Genomic DNA, 19,294 nt, shown 5'->3' with positions numbered 1-19,294 from the left:
GATCCCAGTTTCCAAAAAAAGGAGTGAAAATGAGATCACTTGGCTTGATGGTGTCCATGAGTGCTAGCCTCGAAGAACTGTTAGCACATACATAATTCTCTTCCAGTGAGACCTTGCTCCACATGAAACTTAGGGCCAGATTTACGTACAAGAAACTCGCAGCGCAAAATGCAGGCTGACGAGGGTATGTTGGTGCGGTCACAGTCTGCCTGAAATTAACTTATCTTATAACAGTCTTATGTATGAAGGCTACAGCTCATTGCGCAATCATCGAATGGGACTGCCTACATCATCGCATTTTGTTTGCATGTTTCTGGGGCGGAATGCGTCATATCTGCGTCTGACTGTCTTGTAAATCTGGCCCTTGATGTCCAATTTTTTCCTAGAGAAGCCCAGAGAAGGTGTTTGCGTGTACGGACACGTGTCCATATGTGCCTTCGTGTGCCTTCATGCAGCAGTTGCTGATTCCTGGCTGAATATGTGCAGTAAGTGCTGAAAGCTCCCTCTCCCAGGACATGAACAAAGTCTGCAGTGAGCAGAATCAAGGAGGTTGTTGATGTAGTTTGTTTTTTTCCTCCGGTTTTTCAGTTTTGTCAGAGGTCTGGCATCTGCGTCACTGACCGCTTGAGCGTGAGGGAATATTCCACCCTTGTTAGAATGAAAACAAAAGCCCACCCTTTAATGCTCCCCCTGTTAACCATACCGTCAACTCCAGCCAGTCACATGCCTGCGTACATACCATGTTGCCTTTACATTCAAATTTGACCTCCATTTTTGCAGCCAAGGCTTGCAGTGTCCAAGTGTGTGCGTGTGTGCGTGTATGCGTGTGTGTCAGGGCAGACCGTGAGCCTGACTGACAGGCGTGGGGAGGTCTTGGCGTGGGTTCCGCTGCCGAGAAGTGGCTTATTTGCCGTGACATGAGGAGCCAGGTGAGGTCAGCTGTGTGTGCGTATCGTCTGTGGTGTTGTGGAAAAAAACAAAACCAAGCTGTGTCTGGTACAACTGTAATGCCAGTGCCAGATCGTCTGATCCAAGAGATTTACACAAGAACATTAGCACTTGTGACTATGAGGTGCCAACTCTGTAGATTCCACACCTCTACACAAATGCACACACTCTTTTTCTATCCGTCTCTCCATTTCTCTTTCTGTTTTTCCTTGCTCTCTGCCTCCTTATCACTTTTCATCTTCTTTCTCCTTCATATCTCTTTCCTCCTCATTCCATCTCTCCCCTTATTGAAGAGTGTTGCTTGCCTTTGTCCAGACACAGGATCCAGTTGCTAAGATTGCCTGGTGTTTGTTGCTCTACCCGTGAAAAGATTAGTGGAGCAAGGGGCTTTGACCTGAACCATACTCACCATTCCAGGAATCTTCCCCCTCTGTCTCTGCCTGTCTCCAGGGAAGCCGTCTCCCCGTTACCCTTAGCATGGGTGAATTCCATGTTTGATCGATTGCCACTCCATTGAGGAGATTGTTTTCAGCACTATTTCACCCTTGTTTTCAGGGGAGCAAAGAGGGTCACTGTTACAGTGAGGGCAGCAGGAGGCTTGTGACCATATGGTTACTGTCAGGAGCACTCCGAATCCACCTATCAACTAAGCAATTTACGAGCCAGGACCTCAAGGGAAACTTACGGATAAGTCTGGCCACCAGAGTACCCAAACCCACACACTCTTAACAAATGTGGGTCACAGCTTTTGTAAGAACATTGTATTGTATAATGAATGCATGAAAAACTGGAGATGTCACACAACAGAATGTTCACCGGCGAGACCTGGCTTGCTTGCTCTGTCTAAACAACAAGAACTAATGAGCTAATATTATGATCAAAAACAACCCCGGGTTAACTGTTGCCATAGCAGCCACCTTCCACTTCTTGGCCAATATCTGACACTGAAAGGTAACTATTGATGGTATCTCTAGTAATTTATACCCACCTGTATCTATTGGTCAGTTTGACGGACCTTAAGAGTTACTGTTTCAGTGTATTCCAGTTTTGGAATGTACAGGTGACACTCCAAAGGATATTTTAAGACCTGTCTGGTGTTAGTTTAAGACCTTCTGGGCCAGTTACTGTACATACACCCATATTAGTCCTAGACAGTTTTAATTTTTAATTTTTTTATAAGCAGATAGTAAACTCTTAGTCAAGGACTAAGCTTCATTTGTGTCAATGACTCCAGCCCTCTGTTTCCTCAAGAAATGTTCGAGCTCAAGTCCACGCATAGCGACAGGCATTTAAAATGAATTGGTCCATTCACTTCCATGGGATCTTAGTACTGTGCAGGTCCTGTCTGCCTGTGCAGTATAATTGATTATATGGTTCATGGGATATCAACAAAGTGCATATTAGTGCAGAAAGTACATCTGATCTTCTCTGAAACTCAATTATGTAAAGTGCTTATGAAAGTATGTGCAATGTTGTGTTCTATATAACTGGGGAGATTATTATTTTACACCAGATTTATTGGTCAGTATGTTTTCATATTGTTTGGCTTAATTTCGGTTTATTTATTTGTAGTTAATGTTTTGTTCATGCAAGCATTTCTCTGCCTTAAATTCATAGTTTGTTTTAACTATCCATAATGCCTAAAACATGTATTACTTGTGTGTCGCTTGGATAATATTTCAGCCTACACTGCAGGATAAACGTTGAGGTAGTTTGATGAGCTGTGTACTGACAACACTGATGCTCACTAAGCTTTTCATTCATTACACAAATAAATAATTTGTCCTTCATGTTGCATTAATCATTGAGAATATAGAAACATGTGGGTTTATAATCAGCTCATAACTTGCAATAATATAAATGTTATGAAGAAGGCATACTTTTTGTCCAGTCCTGGCAACCTGTGGAGAATTCGGAAACCTATTGCCCAAAGGTAGAGTTTTAAAAGAAAACATGTTTGGTTTCAAGGACAAACTATTGAATTTAGCACATATTTCCCTCCTATTGCTGGGGGGGGGGGGGGGGGAGGAGGGGGAGGGATAGGGAAGGGATGCCCTTGCGAAACGGAAGGAGGGACGGGACGGGGGGGCGATGGTTTCTGGTCCTCTGATCTGCGGCCCGGCCTTTGTAGCAGATTCCACTATCAATTTGTCAGTGCGCCGGAGCTTGTCCTCGCACGGGCGTGTGAAGCCGATCGGAGACGTCCCGGATGATCTGCGGCTCCTGTGAGCCCAGACCTGCTGCTGCTGCAGCGAGCCGGTGCCAGCGCTCACTTCTATCACAATGTGCCTTTTTTATGGCCTTTTTTGTGCTGTGAGACTGATTGTTACAGTGGGAATGGAAATAACTCCTCTCAGTAGCAGAGCTTGGGATTTGCGGTAAAGTACAAGCTATGTATTGTGCTCCTGCTTCTCTTTGATATAATCCACAGCCTCTCTTTAGGCCCAAGTATAAAAAACAACTCCAAATAACATATTTTGAATGTATATGTTTTTTGGCCCTGTTCTATAGCATGCTTGTGTTTCAAGTGAGCTGCTCATGCTTGTGAACAGGAACCAACCACATCATTCTTATCTTGGCTCTACATGATTGGTCCCTTTCCCTCTCCACATTGCCCGACTTGATGTTTGATAGGCTTGGTATCAGGGGAGGCTTTTTTCTGAAGAGCAGGGGATCTATGATATCTGTTACGTTTCATAGCCAGGACACTTCCGTCGCAGTGTCATAACTGGAAATGTTTTTGTTTTCACAGATGAAAAAACGGCCCCAAACCAGGCGGTGGCGGAGTATTTAGACGAGAGGAAAAAGTACGAGGTGTTACGGAAAGAGAAGCTGAAGAAAGGATCCACCAGGGAAGCACAGGTAAGTCTCTGTCCACCATCCAGCGGATTTCGGTCTCTGCAATCGATGGCGAATGTGGGACGCACGGAGTGATGCTTTGGAAGATATTTAATCGTATTCATTTGTTTGATTCATTTTAATTCACCAGAAAGCCAGTAGCAAATTAAAGCCCAGGGTCACAGCGTACACTCGTGACCAACACACATCTTTACTGACATTGTTCAAATAATTATGTTGTATCACTGAACGTGCATCAGATGAATGTATAAACTGCAGGATTGACAGAATTTAGCATGTCTTTGTAATTGTTCAGAGGTATAATCTCTCCCTCTGAAGCGATGATTCATTTTCCTGCTTCTCACAGACGATGGCCCTTCTGGATCGCTTCAAGTCCAAGCTCTCCACGGCCATTACGGAGGCCCCGGAAGGCCCGGAGGATGATGTGGAGGATCTGGGAGAGGATGAGGATAAGGGCTGGTGAGTGCACTCTGCACACTACTGCTGCACTCCTCTGGTCCAGAGTGCTCACGCACAGAGAACCTGCTCTTATGTCGGCATTGTGCTCTTCAGCAGGGTGCACAATGCAAGAGCTCCATGTAGCACGGATGTTCTTAGCCCTGTAGCCCTTAGCCCTATATGTAGTACATATCTACATATATTTTGGGTCTGTTTGAGAAGAAAAATTTGATTCTGCTGGTGAAGGTTTCTTGGGAGAGAGGTTTGGGCACACTCTTAAGAGTAGGCGCCGATGCAAGAAACAAACCTGAGCACAGTGCAAAAGCAATACTCCTAAGTTTCAGTCTTATTTGGTAAAAGCACAGGCAACAGTATCCCGCATCTGACGTGTCTTTCTGAAGAGTGCCTTTATTGCGAGGTGCTGGAGAGTAAGAGTGAACGTGAGCGTTCGGCGTAGCGTTCGGCTCGTTCCTCTCTGGGGCTCGGCGTAGCGTTCGGCTCGTTCCTCTCTGGGGCTCGGCGTTCGGCTCGTTCCTCTCTGGGGCTCAGCGTTCGGCTCGTTCCTCTCTGGGGCTCGGTGTAGCGGCGGCTCGTTCCTCTCTGGGGCTCGGCGTAGCGTTCGGCTCGTTCCTCTCTGGGGCTCGGTGTAGCGTTCGGCTCGTTCCTCTCTGGGGCTCGGTGTAGGGTTCGGCTCGTTCCTCTCTGGGGCTTGGTGTAGCGTTCGGCTCGTTCCTCTCTGGGGCTCGGTGTAGGGTTCGGCTCGTTCCTCTCTGGGGCTCGGTGTAGCGGCGGCTCGTTCCTCTCTGGGGCTCGGTGTAGGGTTCGGCTTGTTCCTCTCTGGGGCTCGGTGTAGCGTTCGGCTCGTTCCTCTCTGGGGCTCGGTGTAGCGTTCGGCTCGTTCCTCTCTGGGGCTCGGTGTAGGGTTCGGCTCGTTCCTCTCTGGGGCTCGGCGTGGCGTTCGGCTCGTTCCTGCGCGTCCGACGGGAGCCCGAGGAGGCAGAGCGGGCCTCGCAGCAGCGAGAGACAACATGTTTATCCGTGGAAGACACTGACACCATTTAAACAGCGTGCGCTGTTTATTTTCGCAGTGCTACAGTGACCGTTTGTGAATGGGCCCTTCACTCAGCCGGCTCGCAGGATAAATAATCAGGCCGGGGAGACGGGCCGGTGTCCAGTCCATCTGAATGCAGATGGAGTGTGTCACCACCCAGGCAGCGCTGCCGTCTCCGCGAGGCAGAGGCTCAACCGCCCAAAAACGGGCTATTTATTCATCATTTAGACATTCATAAATTCACTCATGTTTTACACATGACATCGGTACAGTGGGTTATACAAAAAAGCAACTCTTTGTTTACTTGTGTCCACATTCAAATAACATGAACTGGGTTTGTTTTTGATATGTTTGTGTGTGTGTTTGTGTGTGTGTGTGTGCGTGTGTGCGTGCGTGCGTGCGTGCGTGCGTGCATGCGTGTGTGTTACATTGCGTTTTATGCGTGCTGTACTGTAACACACGGTGTGACGTGGCGATGGCTGTCTTCTGTCTGTTTTGGAGGACGTGCCCGTCTCTCAGCACTGCGCTGCATTAGATGAGAAAAGAGAAAATGAAATGGTTACCATGTCAGCGGACTTCACAGCAGCGTGTCTCCAGACACTGCTTACGTTCCAAATGTTAGGTCTACTGGGTCATATTTCACACTCGGTTAAATATTAAGACTGAATTCAGGTTTTCTAAAATATTTTTAATACACATTACCTAAATGGGAAGGTAGTGTATGTTAATTCTAATGTGTTTTCTCATTCTGTTTGGATAGTAGACCCCACCCCCCACTTTCATAAGTATAGAATTATGCTGGAATAAAGTAATTCCAGTGGTAGTGTTCCTGTAATAGAGAGCAATATTGAGAGTTTGAGTGCGTCAGTAACGGAATGTGTTTTGGTTTTGTGTGTACAGTGTATGGACAGGGAGGGTAGTGTGGTTTGTGTAGTTTGAAGGAATCTGACCGAAAACTTTTAACAGGTGTCACATCATGTCACAGACGAGTCCACCTGAGAGAATTTTCCTTTTTGAAATACTCCATCTTATGGAGCCCCTGTCTCCATCTGATGCAGTCTGAGCTGGACCAGTTTAACCTCTTCCCGCTCCTGGAAGGGTTTGTGCTTTAAAGACAGCTGGCAAACTGCTGAATCAAGATCATCAAAGGCTCTGGAGGAACTAAACCCAAGATGTTCAGGACTTGGGTTTTGCTGTTTTGTAGCATGAGAGTTGGAAAATTCCCCACTGAAAGAATACACATGTAAAAAATCAAGCCTCAGAATGAAATTCATCTGAAGGCTGAAGAGGCCTAGGCCAGACTTATCCAGGGGTTATTTCCTTTAATAAAGGCTGTCATGCTCTGTATTAGCTCAGTCACAAGTAGCCTGAGTCTAACACACCAGAGCACTCAGCGGCCACAAGACACAAGTGCCTTCCTCAGCCAAAGACCAGGATCCCCATCCAAGGGAACGTCATGTACTCCCATTGTTTCTCCAGGGGTGATGTCATGCGCATTAGCATACGCATGCTAACTTGGTCATCTCTGCTTTGTTTTTGCACTCTGCTGCATGCATAATTCACAGGGCACTTTTTTAGTGTTAAATCATTTGCGGGCTGCTGTGTGGCTTGACTTTCTACAGCACAGGTTCGGGGCAGGGACGATGGGACAGAAAGAAATTTGGGAAAATAGAAAAACATGTCCTAGGTACTGCGTGTCCTTACAGGTAGCCCACAAAGCACAACATTAATAGGCTGCCCGATTTGGCCTTAACGAAAATTAGTTTAGTCTATCCTGTGGATGAGAAAGGCTTCACGATCAAATATCGCTCTACATCGTGCCTGACCTCCATCTTGGCCTGAATGAAACATATTTCTCCCATTAATCAACTTGTCATTGCCGTTCCTCTTATTTGCTTTTACTCTATATCCAATGTCCTGTGGCCCAGGCCCATCGTGCCTGTACCCCTGAGAGTACAGACACAGACTGTTCCGTAATTCCATAACAACTCAACACACTTTTGGACTGCTCCGTCAAAGATTTTAATGAGATTTGGCCTGCTGATTTGGCCTTATAAGAAATCTCTGGAACCGAAATGACACATCTTGTTAATCTGGAAGATATGGGCTAATAAAGTTTGCACTAATTTGTTTCACTCCCTATCTCCGTTACTGTTGATCGTAGAGAAATGGTATAGGTCATCACCACCTATGTTCACCCCAAAATGAAAGGTAATGAGTGATTATAATCTTGAAATCTGATTTGCAAAAGAACATATATTTTAAAATGGATAAAATTTTCAGCAAAGGTTATCATGTTAGCACCATCTCCAGAAAAATATTTGGATATTTCAGTTATTGCCAAGATATTGTTACTTAGCATCACACTGTTTTTGATCACTTAATTCCTGGTTTTCCACCCTCACTTTATCTCTGAGTCAGTTGTGAAGACAGTCTGGCCAATCAGTAACACTAATTACCCAGGAGAAAAGAAAAGCTGGGCTGGTTTTGGATTTCTGAAGGCTTTCTTTCCACTGTAAATCAAATGGCCTTGACCAAATAATGCAAGACTGTTGTGGAAAATGCGTTGAAGTACTTACTACTTTTTAGCCTCGCCAGATGATGGCAGTGCTGGTAGTTTTCTTTTTTAGGTTCCTGTTTTGATTTATTGTCGACCCTCGTTGTCTGAGATGGATTATGGTTTCATGTGTTGCCTCGGTGGGGGAGGGGGGGTTGCTGCTGTGTGTGTGTCAGTGCACCATCCTCATGGCCTACAGAGGCAGCGACAGGAAATCAGCTCCGACTGACTGTTCCTCCCGTATATTTTTGTTCATCTGAGACATCCTGAGTATGTAGGCTTGAAATACCAGTAATATGTTGTCGTGGCACGAGTGTCACATTGAAAGTGATTGTGTCTGATTGTATTTCGTTGTATGTGTTTGTGTGTGTCTTTGTGTCTGACTGTGTGTCTGTCTGTCTGTCTGTCTGTCTGTCTGTCTGTCTGTCTGTCTGTCTGTCTGTCTGTCTGCGCGTGCATGTGTGTGTTTGTGTGTGTCTGTGAGCAATGAAGAGACCCTGTGTGTGAGATTAAGAATAATAAAGTCTTTAGTACCTATCAGTTACTTCATTCTTGAAAGCTCCAGGGCTGACACTTGAAATGAAGCCTGTACAAGGCCCTAGTTCACCTGTCTCTTCTGATCGAGTGGGGCCGCCAAACCCAAGAGTCATATTGAGGAAAGCACAGAGAATCACAAAATCAGTTTTCCCCCCCCAAAAAAATAGAAACACACAAAAAAAAGAGAGGGGCTACAGAGGGAGGCTGGAGTCTGCGTGATGGCTGCGCCCCGTGTACGGAACATGGGTTACAACAGGTCAGACAGTGGAAGTCAAGTCTGGGCCAGAAGTGTAAACTATTCCATCTGTGTCTGCGTCTACTAACCCCTCTCAGAGAGACCAGGGGCCTTCTCCCCCCCCGCGCCCCCTTCCCCCACTCCATCCTTGAGCCACTCTCTTCAAAACGCGGAAGAAAAATAAATTGGGGGAAGGTTTGTGAAGTCTGGCGTCACGGCAGCGCAGGAGCGAGGGCCGTTTTGATAAGCGGAGAGTGGAACAGTAGGCCCCTGCTCCAGCTGTAATTCTGCAGGGGGGGGGGGGTCTGTCATCGCTGAGACTGCTAGACAAATTATCAGAGCGCGCCTGGCTCTCTGCAGGAGACCTCCAGGCTGTTCAGAATGCAGAATGATCAGCCGCTGGCTTCTTACTGTTCACTCTGTAGTGTCCACAGATCAGCCACTGGCCCCTTACTGTTCTCTCTGTAGTGAACACAGATCAGCCGCTGGCTCATTACTGTTCACTCTGTAGTGAACACAAATCAGCCGCTGGCTCCTTACTGTTCACTCTGTAGTGAACACAGATCAGCCGCTGGCTCATTACTGTTCACTCTGTAGTGAACACAAATCAGCCGCTGGCTCCTTACTGTTCACTCTGTAGTGAACACAAATCAGCTGCTGGCTCCTTACTGTTCTCTGTAGTGAAATGTCCACAGGTCAACCACTGTTTGCTGTGTGTTGGGCTGTGTGTTGGGCTGTGTGTTAGGCTGTGTGTTGGGCTCGCTCTGTGTGCTCGTTCTGTGCTAAAATGCAATCGCGCTTGGTTTTTGCGACGTCACTTTCACACTCAGAAGTTGGCAAAAAATGTTGCAATCCTATATTATTTATTATCATTGTTTAGCCTCCAGCTAACCCATTTATTTTTAATACGGAAATGGTGTGGTACACCATTTTGTAGAGCTTAGATGGAATATTGTTATATTGCATATTCCATACCGCTTCCAGCACGAGCATGGTTTGATGACCTCATTTGAATGTTAGTTCAATGACAATATCTCAGTATCTCAGTGCATCAGTACAGGCCTGGCAAAGTGCCAGCTTTCATGCAAGGGCAGTGTCTTAATGGTACCCCTACTTCATTTTCATACTTTCACTTTTTTACTTCCTTTATGTGGTTACATATAGGAAACATTGATGGTGGTTAATCCTAGGTGTTGATACCGGAAAAGTGATTTCCAAAATAGAGTATAGTTTATGTATAAGTGCCGAAATACTTGCATTGTCACTCAAATCAACTTTGAAATGTATTTTTGTTTAATAAAAATGTCAGTGATCTGAATGTTGAATAGGAAAACTTGAGTTAAGGGTTGGTTTTTCCTTCAGCAAGCATAATTTTTGTTTTATATATGGCACCATGGGAATATCATGTCATGAACCCTTTATCAAAATACAAATCATATCCTGGGCTCAGTCTATCGTCTCATGCCTGCGTTTTTGTCTCGTACAGAAACACATTTGAACAATCCACCGTTAAACAACCGGTTTTGGAATTGGAATATTTTATATCAGTTATGCATTATTGGTTGTCATGAATTGGTAAATTATATGATTTAACGCATCTTACCTTCTTACATCATGGCTCTTTTTTGGTATATGTGAACCATTTTTCACTATTTCTTCGATGGATTTCGGTCTGAACACCAGTTGTTCATTGAGTATTGAAAGATGTTTCTGTTGAACTCTATGATATACAGGCCAAGCAAGGCCAAATCATGCAAAGCATTATGTTTGCACACAGTTAATATATTTGTGGTTAAATATATGCATGGCCATTTCCAGAGGAGACCAAAAGTTGAGTAGTTACTTCATTGGGCTTCTTATGTCAAGTATGTGTCTAGACACTGATATTGACGATTGACTGATGTTCTTGTTTTTGATTTTCCTGGAAGCTCCCTTCCCCTGACCCCGTTGTGAAACGTGAGCATCCATCACCACAACGGCTTAAACAGGTGTGAGATGTCGATCTGTTCTGCATTTGTTTCTTTGTTGCGAATCTCAGAGGTAAGACAGCTGTGTCCACTTGATGCATAGCAGTGACCTGCTTCACCCTTCCAGATGATTCACCATCTTCTCTGTAGTTTTTGTGGATGATCGATTGCCTTTTTGCCGATGAGAGCTATTGGATTACTCGCCCCCCTCCCCCATGTTGGCACGGCGACGCCAGGCAGGGAGAGGGGTATGTGCGCCAGGAGCATGGTACTGGGGTATGCGTTTGTGTTACTTTTACCCCCTTCCCTGCTTGTGTCAGGCTCTCTTAAGTTCAGTCTTCGCCAGTCGTTCCGATCTATGTGAGCTGCCTCGACACGTCTCTGCAGCTGTTCCGCAGCACTTTCGTTGAACAAAGTCCCTGGTGCTGTCTTCACCTGCGTGTCTGTTGATCTCGGCCTCGTGTCAAAACTTTTTGCTTTTGGAGCCGCTTTGGAAACGGTCCACAGGCGCATTTGGACGATCACACTCAGCGTTACGTACACTGAGAATCCGAGTGCTCCAGTTGGGCCTCTGTTCCTTTTCAGTCTCCGTTGAAAGTTTGGAATTTTTCAGTCCCATTACGGTTGCTTCCTTTTTCTCTCTTTCTGAATCGCATCCGTCGTGCCACTTCACCGTTCTGGGTAAGGATGTGTGGGTTGAAATGGGCCATGCTGTGTTTGTACCATGGAGGGCCGCCACACTGTTTGTTTTCCTCTGGCCAGGCGAAACGGGGCAGTGAGCTTGTCATGGGCAGCCTGCGAAGCTCGCGTGAGTTCAGCCTCGCGTGGAACTCTCAGTGCCTGTGGGTCCAGTGGGTGGGCATCAGCTCTGTGCAGCACGGGAATCTGCTCTGTGCAGCACAGGAATCTGCTCTGTGCAGCAGGGTAATCTGCTCTATGCAGTATGGGAATCCGCTTATGTACTGTGCAGTAGTATTTTCTCCTGTAGAGATGAGGATGGACATATGTCCTCCACAACCAGGAAGTAATTTGTCAAATGGTGTGTTTCTTTTGGGGTTTTTTTCATGGCTGACCATGTTCGTACAGCATTCCAAGAAATGAGTGAATGTGTGAGTGTGGTTATGCATTACAGTGAGACTAGAGGGGACAGGGAAAACAGTCCTATTGAATAATCCAAAGTGGAGTGATTTACTGTGCTTAACTTAACTCTCGCTGTCTGACCTAGGATGGCCCACGTTCTGCAGTTTGATGAGCAAACCAGGAAAGTGAAGGATGCCAACATACAGGATGAGGACACCTTCGAGATCTACGACCCGCGCAACCCCGTCAACAAGAGGCGGAGAGAGGAGAGCAAAAAGATGATGAAGGAGAAGAAGGCCAAGAGGTGAGGCAGGGTCAGGGTTCACGGAAAACCCCCCCTCCTGGACTCTTCCTGCGTTCATCCGGCTTTTTCTTCTCACGGATAAGGGTCTGAATTCAAGGACGTGTTGAAGAACACAGTGGAACACCCAGGTTTTCACTCCCCACCTCGCCCCCTCATTTTGTGAACTGATCTTCTATGCTCTTTATGGAGTACTGTGAACCGCGTCAGGCTATATCCAAATGATATTGCTGGTTTCTGCTTATAACTGAAGACCTGTAGGTTAGCATTTAACGGTACTGTACTGCTGTTGCCTTACCCATGTGCACATGGGGCATTCCCTTTACTGCTTTCTACCAGTTAGATCTTTTGTTAAAATGAGGTGAACTTTTTACAGGAATACTAGACAACAGTACCTTTGCTGCTTTCCCATTGGCCTGCTGAACCTTTTCACAATATGCATTTCACATCTAAGTCATGTTTCCTGTGTATGTATGTGCATGCGTGCGTGTGTGCGTGCGTGTGTGAATTCCTAATGTGTAATGCCTGCTACAGCGAGCAAATCTAACCCTACTGTAGTTTAAATATGCTCTGGAAGAGAAAACTACAGGCTTCACATTTGTTGTGTCTATTGTGAAATGTATTGTACAGTATTGAAATGTCTTGGATATCAAAACCAGCTTTGATTGTAATTAATTGTAACAACCTTAAAAATGCATTTTACTTTTTTTTTCTTTTTCTTTTTTCCCCTCACAATTGGTGAATTTTAGCAGCAAAGGATTGTTATCTCACTATTGCTGGACCGCTCAAAATAAATGACTGTCATACTCAAATATTGTGATGTGAATTTGCTCAAAGTGTGACGGATATGGAGGTGGGATCATAAGTATGATCATTGCAGGTTATGCATCCATCTTATTAGTTCCAGGGCTATGCCGGCCTTCTGCTTTACAATAACTCTCTTGGTTTTCCCATTGTTACTGACTTTTAAACACACATCTCACTGGAAGACTGCAGAAGGGAAGTGTGGAAAAAGGAACTTGCTTGTGTGGTGAATACACAATAGTATAGAACAGGGCTGCTGCCTACAATCAGTTGTAAAAATAAGGGATACCAAATATATTGACTGACATTTCAGAATTTATCTTTAACATGATCATCAGTAATAGGGCCTCTTTTAGGAGCACTAAAGTTCATCAGAGAAAGGCACAGTGTGAATGTATGAATCTACAGACAGAGCTTTCAGGAGTTCCACTGATCCCAGACTTCCTCTACACACCTCTCCAGGACTGAAGAGCTCAGTGGGGAAAGTGGGTAGGAATAAAAAAAATAATAAAAACAAAAAAGTAAAAACGTCTCTCCTGCAAAAGTCAAGAGAATTGTTGTTAAATCACTATTCGGACGATGATTTGGTATATGGAGCTTACCGTCTACTCCAGGAGAGGCCATTAAAATATTAAATGCTGACATTTAAAATCTGTTTTACGTTCTTTAGAATGATGTAAGGGGCAGATGTGCAGGACTGAGCTGAGTCAGTGATAACTGCAAGGAATTTTCTGGTTCTTTTCATAGCTTTTTTTATTTCTATGAGGTGGTATGTTTGAGAATATATTAAAAATGGCTATTCTATGCTCTGGCAATTTAGTAGATTTTATACTAAATCTACTAAACCTTAGCACATGACTCATCTACCTTTGTGATTTACATTTTTTTTCAAATTAATATAAATTAAAAAAAAGAAATATGCACATGGAGCAGTATGGAAATGTATGCCTCATCAAACTGAACGAGTGACCCTCTGCAGAAACGGCGGAAGAAAAATGCCCAACCTGGGCGGTGTGGAGAAGGTCTCTGTGGCTTGTGCAGATGATCTACCTCTACCATGTGTGAGCGGGAGCACCGTCTGTCTGAGACTGGGCTTTTACAGCCCCTCTGGGCTGCTGCTTACATTTTCATATGGAGCAGGAAGGAGAGTTAGTGTTACTCTGCCAGACCAGCGCAGCCAAGTCCCGCAAATTTAGAGGAGGTGAGATGCCCCCGACCCGAATGAGAAGCGATGCCGCCCCCATCGGGCATTGTGCTTTGGTGTGGGGTGTGGGAAGGATGCATGGGGCCTTCTGACTTTCATGTGTCATTACCGACTTTCTACACGAACACGTGAATATGTGCCCCTTTAATAAAGGTGTTTTAAGTATCAGCTTCAGCTTTTTGTGATTTGGGGTGACCTCCACTGCGACTTCGGTCGTGTTTATGAGCTCGAAAACTTGTTCAACCCGTTCAATTCCATACTTCCTTTTTCCATGCGCATTTTTTATTAATTTTTCAAACGATATTTTTCTACAGCTTTTCTAGACTTTACAGTACAGAGAGACAGGGAGCAAGCGAGAGGGCCAGACATGCGACACAGCTCACGTGGCCGGACGTCGCGGCTTGATTCTGTGGATGGTGCTCGGCAGGGTATGCCATGAGACACCTCCAGGCTGCATTTCTGCATCATGTTAGTTCCCTGTCTGCAAAGCAATACTCTCAGAACAGGGTGCCCCAGGGAGCGGGTGGAAGCAATACAAGCCACTTTGGAGGGCCATCCTGACACAGGACTTGCTTAGACATAAGCAAAGTGTCTGTCGTTAGATAAAGGTGAGGTGCTGCATCTGGTTGAGACCTTGCCTTCACAGTTCACACCCCCTCTCCCCCTCCAGGAATACCCATGGTAGAATACCACTGAGCATGGAAAATGGCCCAGTTGCGGAGACTGATTCTCTGCTGCTTCACCCCAGCGGATGGGCTTCAGAGAGCCATGCAGGGGGCTCATAAAGTTGACTGATTTTGCAGCAGTAAAATGCTTTGAACAGGTAGAATGTCTCCCGTGACACAGCTGTGTTTTCTCCCGTGTTTTATGTCTGTTTCCTTTCGCAAAAAAAAACCCCCAGCAGAACATTTGCTGCTTGAATTCTACAACATGTAAACTGTTGCGGTTCTGATAAAGGACCTCATGGTCAAAAGCACTTTATTTTGAGGGTTAGAAGTGAGAGACCTGAATCCTTGGCCATGGTCTGTTTAAGAAGCATTGGACAGCTAACCCAATTATGGCTTAAGACCATGATTCAGTCTAACTGCAGCCTTCCCGATTCCTTGGCTAACTGCAATATTGTGCATAACTTGGAGGGCCATGCATTGGATTAATTTATTTCAGTCACTGCCAAAATCCCAATATGTAAGATGGACCTAATAAAAAACTTTGGATTCAGGTTAAATATCTTTTGAAACATTAACAGATAAATACACCAGTTAGAATTTTGTTCTTCACAAGTACGTCTGCAAATGAATCTCTTCATTTTATTACTGAATTTGCCGAGCTGTGTTGGTGTAGGAACACTTGCGTGTATCCTAAGGGCAACTGTTAGTCATCATTCTATTTAAATCGCAAGTACATGCGATTGCTGTCTAGATTCTAGATCACCCCAGAAATATTATTTTGGCTCCAAAGCTACTTGTAACAACCTGTATCTGTTCCTCTCTTCTCCTAGAGGGGTTCTAAAAATGGCAAGATAATCTGTTGCCTTTCAGCTTGTGAAATGGGGTGGGGAGTATAGAGGGGTCACTAAATTAAATGTCTGGTTTTGACAAAATGTTCACCGGTCGCCATTAATCGCCCCAAAGTCTGGGAGGGTAGTCACTTACTTTCCCCTCTTGAGCATGGCTTGAGGTTACACACATGTATTGTGTCTTGCATTCTCAATGTTGTTCTCGGACTGTTTCTAAGTATCAATTCGAATGATAAGCAATATCTGTGATTCAGTATTTTAATTTGCTGTAGACATAGTAGTTTAGCATAGATGTACTTTTTGTGTCTGTATACATTATTCTGTATATGACCCTATACTACATGCATATCTTGCAAATGTAAGTTACAATGGGCTCTAGAATTATTGGCATCCCTGACAAAAGAAATAATACAGTGATTGACATGTGTACTTTATTAATGATTCAATGGAATCAACTAAAGTCTTACATTTTCCCCCAGAAAGGCAGATTCCACTGTTATTGGTACCCCTGATTTAATACTTTCTGCAAACACTCCTGGCAAAGATGACAGCCATGAGTCTTTTCCTGTAATTTCTGATAAGTTTAGAGAACACATTTGGAGGGATTTTTTACCATTCCTCAATGCAGAACTTTTCTGAATCATCTCCTTTGTCCACTTTACCACTTTGGTTCAGGAAGTAAGCTGATTAGTGAAATTGGGTGGTTGTCACTTCTATATTATATTATATATATATATTTTATTCCATATTATGTAGGAGGCCTACATATGCTACTACGGTCCACTTATGCTACTACTGCCTTGTTTCTCTTAGCTTCTTAAAATGTTTGCTACGAATGTTAACATTTGTTTTATTGAGTATCATTTATTTTGTTTTACAACCAAAATCCCATGCCTAAAATGTTCCTTTTCCCTGGCTTCTTCCCTTCTTCTTTCCTCTTCTTCTTTCTTTTTTCTTTCCTCTTTCTCTCTTTGGCTTGCTTGTTTTACATTTGATTTCTTTTTGTATGGGACCAAAATCTAATAAAGGCCGTTATTTGGGGGAAAGAAGTGACTCATTGGGAATGAATACCAAATGTGTAACGCGTGTTTGTTTTTCCTGTGAGTTTGGTTTGATATCATCCTCACAGTGTAGGATGAAATATGGTCGCACTTGTGGGAGAATAATTATTAGGAGGATAGCACAGATAGCACAGTTCACCTCATACAAACCAAGCATGCTGATCTTATCCGTGTTATTACGTGATCGCGGATGTCTCTTGTGGAATTCCTCAGCTGAACGTTGGACTTTTGATGTCAGTGTGATGTTGATGTCTAAGTGGATGCGTCTCCTTTCCACCATCGCTGTAATGTATTGGAAGTTTTGCATCAGTGCGAAGGATAGGCCAAACCTGATGGCAAATGGCATCTAGCTGCATATGTTTCAGATCTAGATACTTGGGCAGGTGTGTTTTTGTAGTCTGGTGGAAGATGGATGTACCTTCCACACCAACAGGTGAGTTTGACAGTTTAACTGTACGTAAAAAAGCAGACAGTTCCTCCTTATATACTCTTCCCTTTATTGAGGAGGGGGTGGGCAGGGAGAGTTATAGATGGAGGTAGGCTTACAGAACAGAAAGTACTGTGGCAGAGAATCAAGCCCACGAGCTGTGCTGGGGATCTGTATGTGGGTGGAGCGGCAGCCACCCTAATGACTGAACCACCCGGTCTCCCATGGTTATACTTTTAAAATCCAAGCTCCATTGTTGCCAGAGAGTTCTTCCACACAGTCCCCACATTGACACACAAATGTTTTCCCTTCTCTTTGACCTGCCCAGCTTGATGAAATTTGCGTCTTTTCACTTGCCAATTTCTGTTTTGCCACTGTAGAAAGGGGTCCAGTAGTCTTGCGGACAATCCCGCCCTAAAAGCATGCAAGTGTTCTGTCCTGGTGTGGAACGCAGTTTTCTAGTTGCCGTTCATCATAAATGGCTTTTCACATGCAAACTTTGGTTTGGGGAAAAGCAATCGCAATGGTCCCAGTCTAACAGTGCACTGGATGGTATTAGTGACACCAAAGTTACACCAGGATTTATGTATTTTCATTTGCGATTATACAATCTTGTGAAAACATTTGTGTGCCTTTTACGGTCTAACTGCTTTTACTGCATATCATAAAATCAGATGTTGAGTGTTCAGTGTTTTTTTACTATAACATGTCTTTTTTTTTTTGTATTTTCATTTTCAATTCTATCTCTGCTAAGAAATGACAGTAGCTCTAACATAGCAAAACAGTTGCCAGACATCCATCAATATCTACAACCTTTCTCGCTCTTCTCTCTCTCCTCTCTTTCCTCTCTCTCTCTCCTCTCTCACCTCTTTCCCCTCTCTCTCTCTCTCTCTCTCTCTTTCTCTGTCTCTCTCCCTCCTTCTCTCCCCCCTCTCTCTGCATCTGTCTCTGGTTAGTGCGAGTCTTTCCAGCATCCCCTTGCAGTCTCCTCTATTTGTCTGAATTGCGGCTTAAAGCTGTGTGTTCGATCAATAGCATGAACAGGGGACGGTAGTATTATGAGCTGAATGTGTAACGATGTGAGCGAAGAATTTCCATCACAATGGATCTGCAAGCCATCTTCCTCTGGCGGTGAAAGCACTTTTATTTTCACGTGGCGCACGTTATGCAGTAGGTCTGTGCCCTGGATACATGTTTTGTTTAAGCGTTTCTAGGGTAATATTGTCTAGCCCATTTTTTCCCCCAGGCGGGCAGCTGTGAAGGATCCAGGTGTCACAGAGGGAGGTGAGATCGGGAAGCAGAGCCAGCTGCCGCAGGACACAGAGCTGATTGGGGCACATGCCTGACCTTCGACCCCTTGTCCATGAGCATTTACTCATGCAATGAACCCCCAGGGCGAGAGGGTAACCACAATTGTGCAGCCAGGGGTGCTGACTTCTCCGAAAGGTTGTGTTGATATTCGGTGGGAGCAGTTGAAATGAACAGTGAAATGAGAGAGGGCTATTGAAAGTGCTGGAATTCCACCATCAGAACTTCTGTAAATGCACTGACTGTCTGAGGGGCTCGTGCCCCATTGCATTTTGGGTGGCAAGCTGTGTGTTTGTGTGGTAGTAATGCATTTACTGTATTTACTTATTTTATTTTCCAATTGAAAAATGAAATAAACCCTCATTAAGAAGTCCTCTGATGGGCCCATTGGTTTCTCTTGATTTTGTCGTTTTGCTTAATCTGAACAAGTGTTGGTTAATGTTTGCGTTTCAGTGGAAAGAAATTTGCAGCCTCTCACCTCCAATGGCTCTGCTGAGGGCCTTGTCTGGAGCTGGTGCAATGCTGGGGGTTTATGTGTCTGGAGCTGGTGCATGCTGGGGGTTTGTGTGTGTGGAACTAGGGCATGCTGGGGGTTTGTGTATGGAGCTGGTGCATGCTGGGGGTTTGTGTGTGGAGCTGGTGCATGCTGGGGGTTTCTGTGTGTGGAACTAGGGCATGCTGGGGGTTTCTGTGTGGTGGGGGCAGATAAAAAGCTGCCGCCCGTGGTGTGGAGGAGCCTGGAATGTGTGGGTTAATTAGGGCACCTGGATCAGTGCAAATCCCTGTCCGAGCGTGAAGTGTGAGGGGAAATAAACCCGCCGCACCACACAATCTGACTCCCCTGACCTCACACACGGCCTCCTGCTGCTAAACATAACCTCAAAGGGCCGCAGGTCCGCAGGGAGAGGATCACAGAGGGTGTGGGAGAGCCAAGGGAGAGGCCTTCACATTACCTTCTCATCCGTATCTCTTAAAGTAACGGAATATAATGCAATCTTGTA

The 19,294-nt window shown here is 44.9% G+C and overlaps 1 protein-coding gene across 1 annotated transcript in view; it reads left to right on the top strand.

Moving 5' to 3' along the window:
- Positions 1 to 12,785, top strand: part of cwc27 (CWC27 spliceosome associated cyclophilin) — a 49,525-nt gene extending 36,740 nt beyond the window's left edge. The window contains exons 12-14 of the mRNA XM_061262982.1: positions 3,701 to 3,810; positions 4,154 to 4,266; positions 11,818 to 12,785. Of these exons, the coding sequence (XP_061118966.1) occupies positions 3,701 to 3,810; positions 4,154 to 4,266; positions 11,818 to 11,980 (386 nt within the window). The 3' untranslated portion in view covers positions 11,981 to 12,785. The remainder of the gene's footprint in view (positions 1 to 3,700; positions 3,811 to 4,153; positions 4,267 to 11,817) is intronic.
- Positions 12,786 to 19,294: the final 6,509 nt, after the last annotated feature.

Source organism: Conger conger, chromosome 12 (genome assembly GCF_963514075.1).
Source record: "Conger conger chromosome 12, fConCon1.1, whole genome shotgun sequence".
In the NCBI taxonomy this organism is placed as follows: domain Eukaryota; kingdom Metazoa; phylum Chordata; class Actinopteri; order Anguilliformes; family Congridae; genus Conger; species Conger conger.
This window is presented reverse-complemented; position numbering and strand designations above follow the sequence as displayed.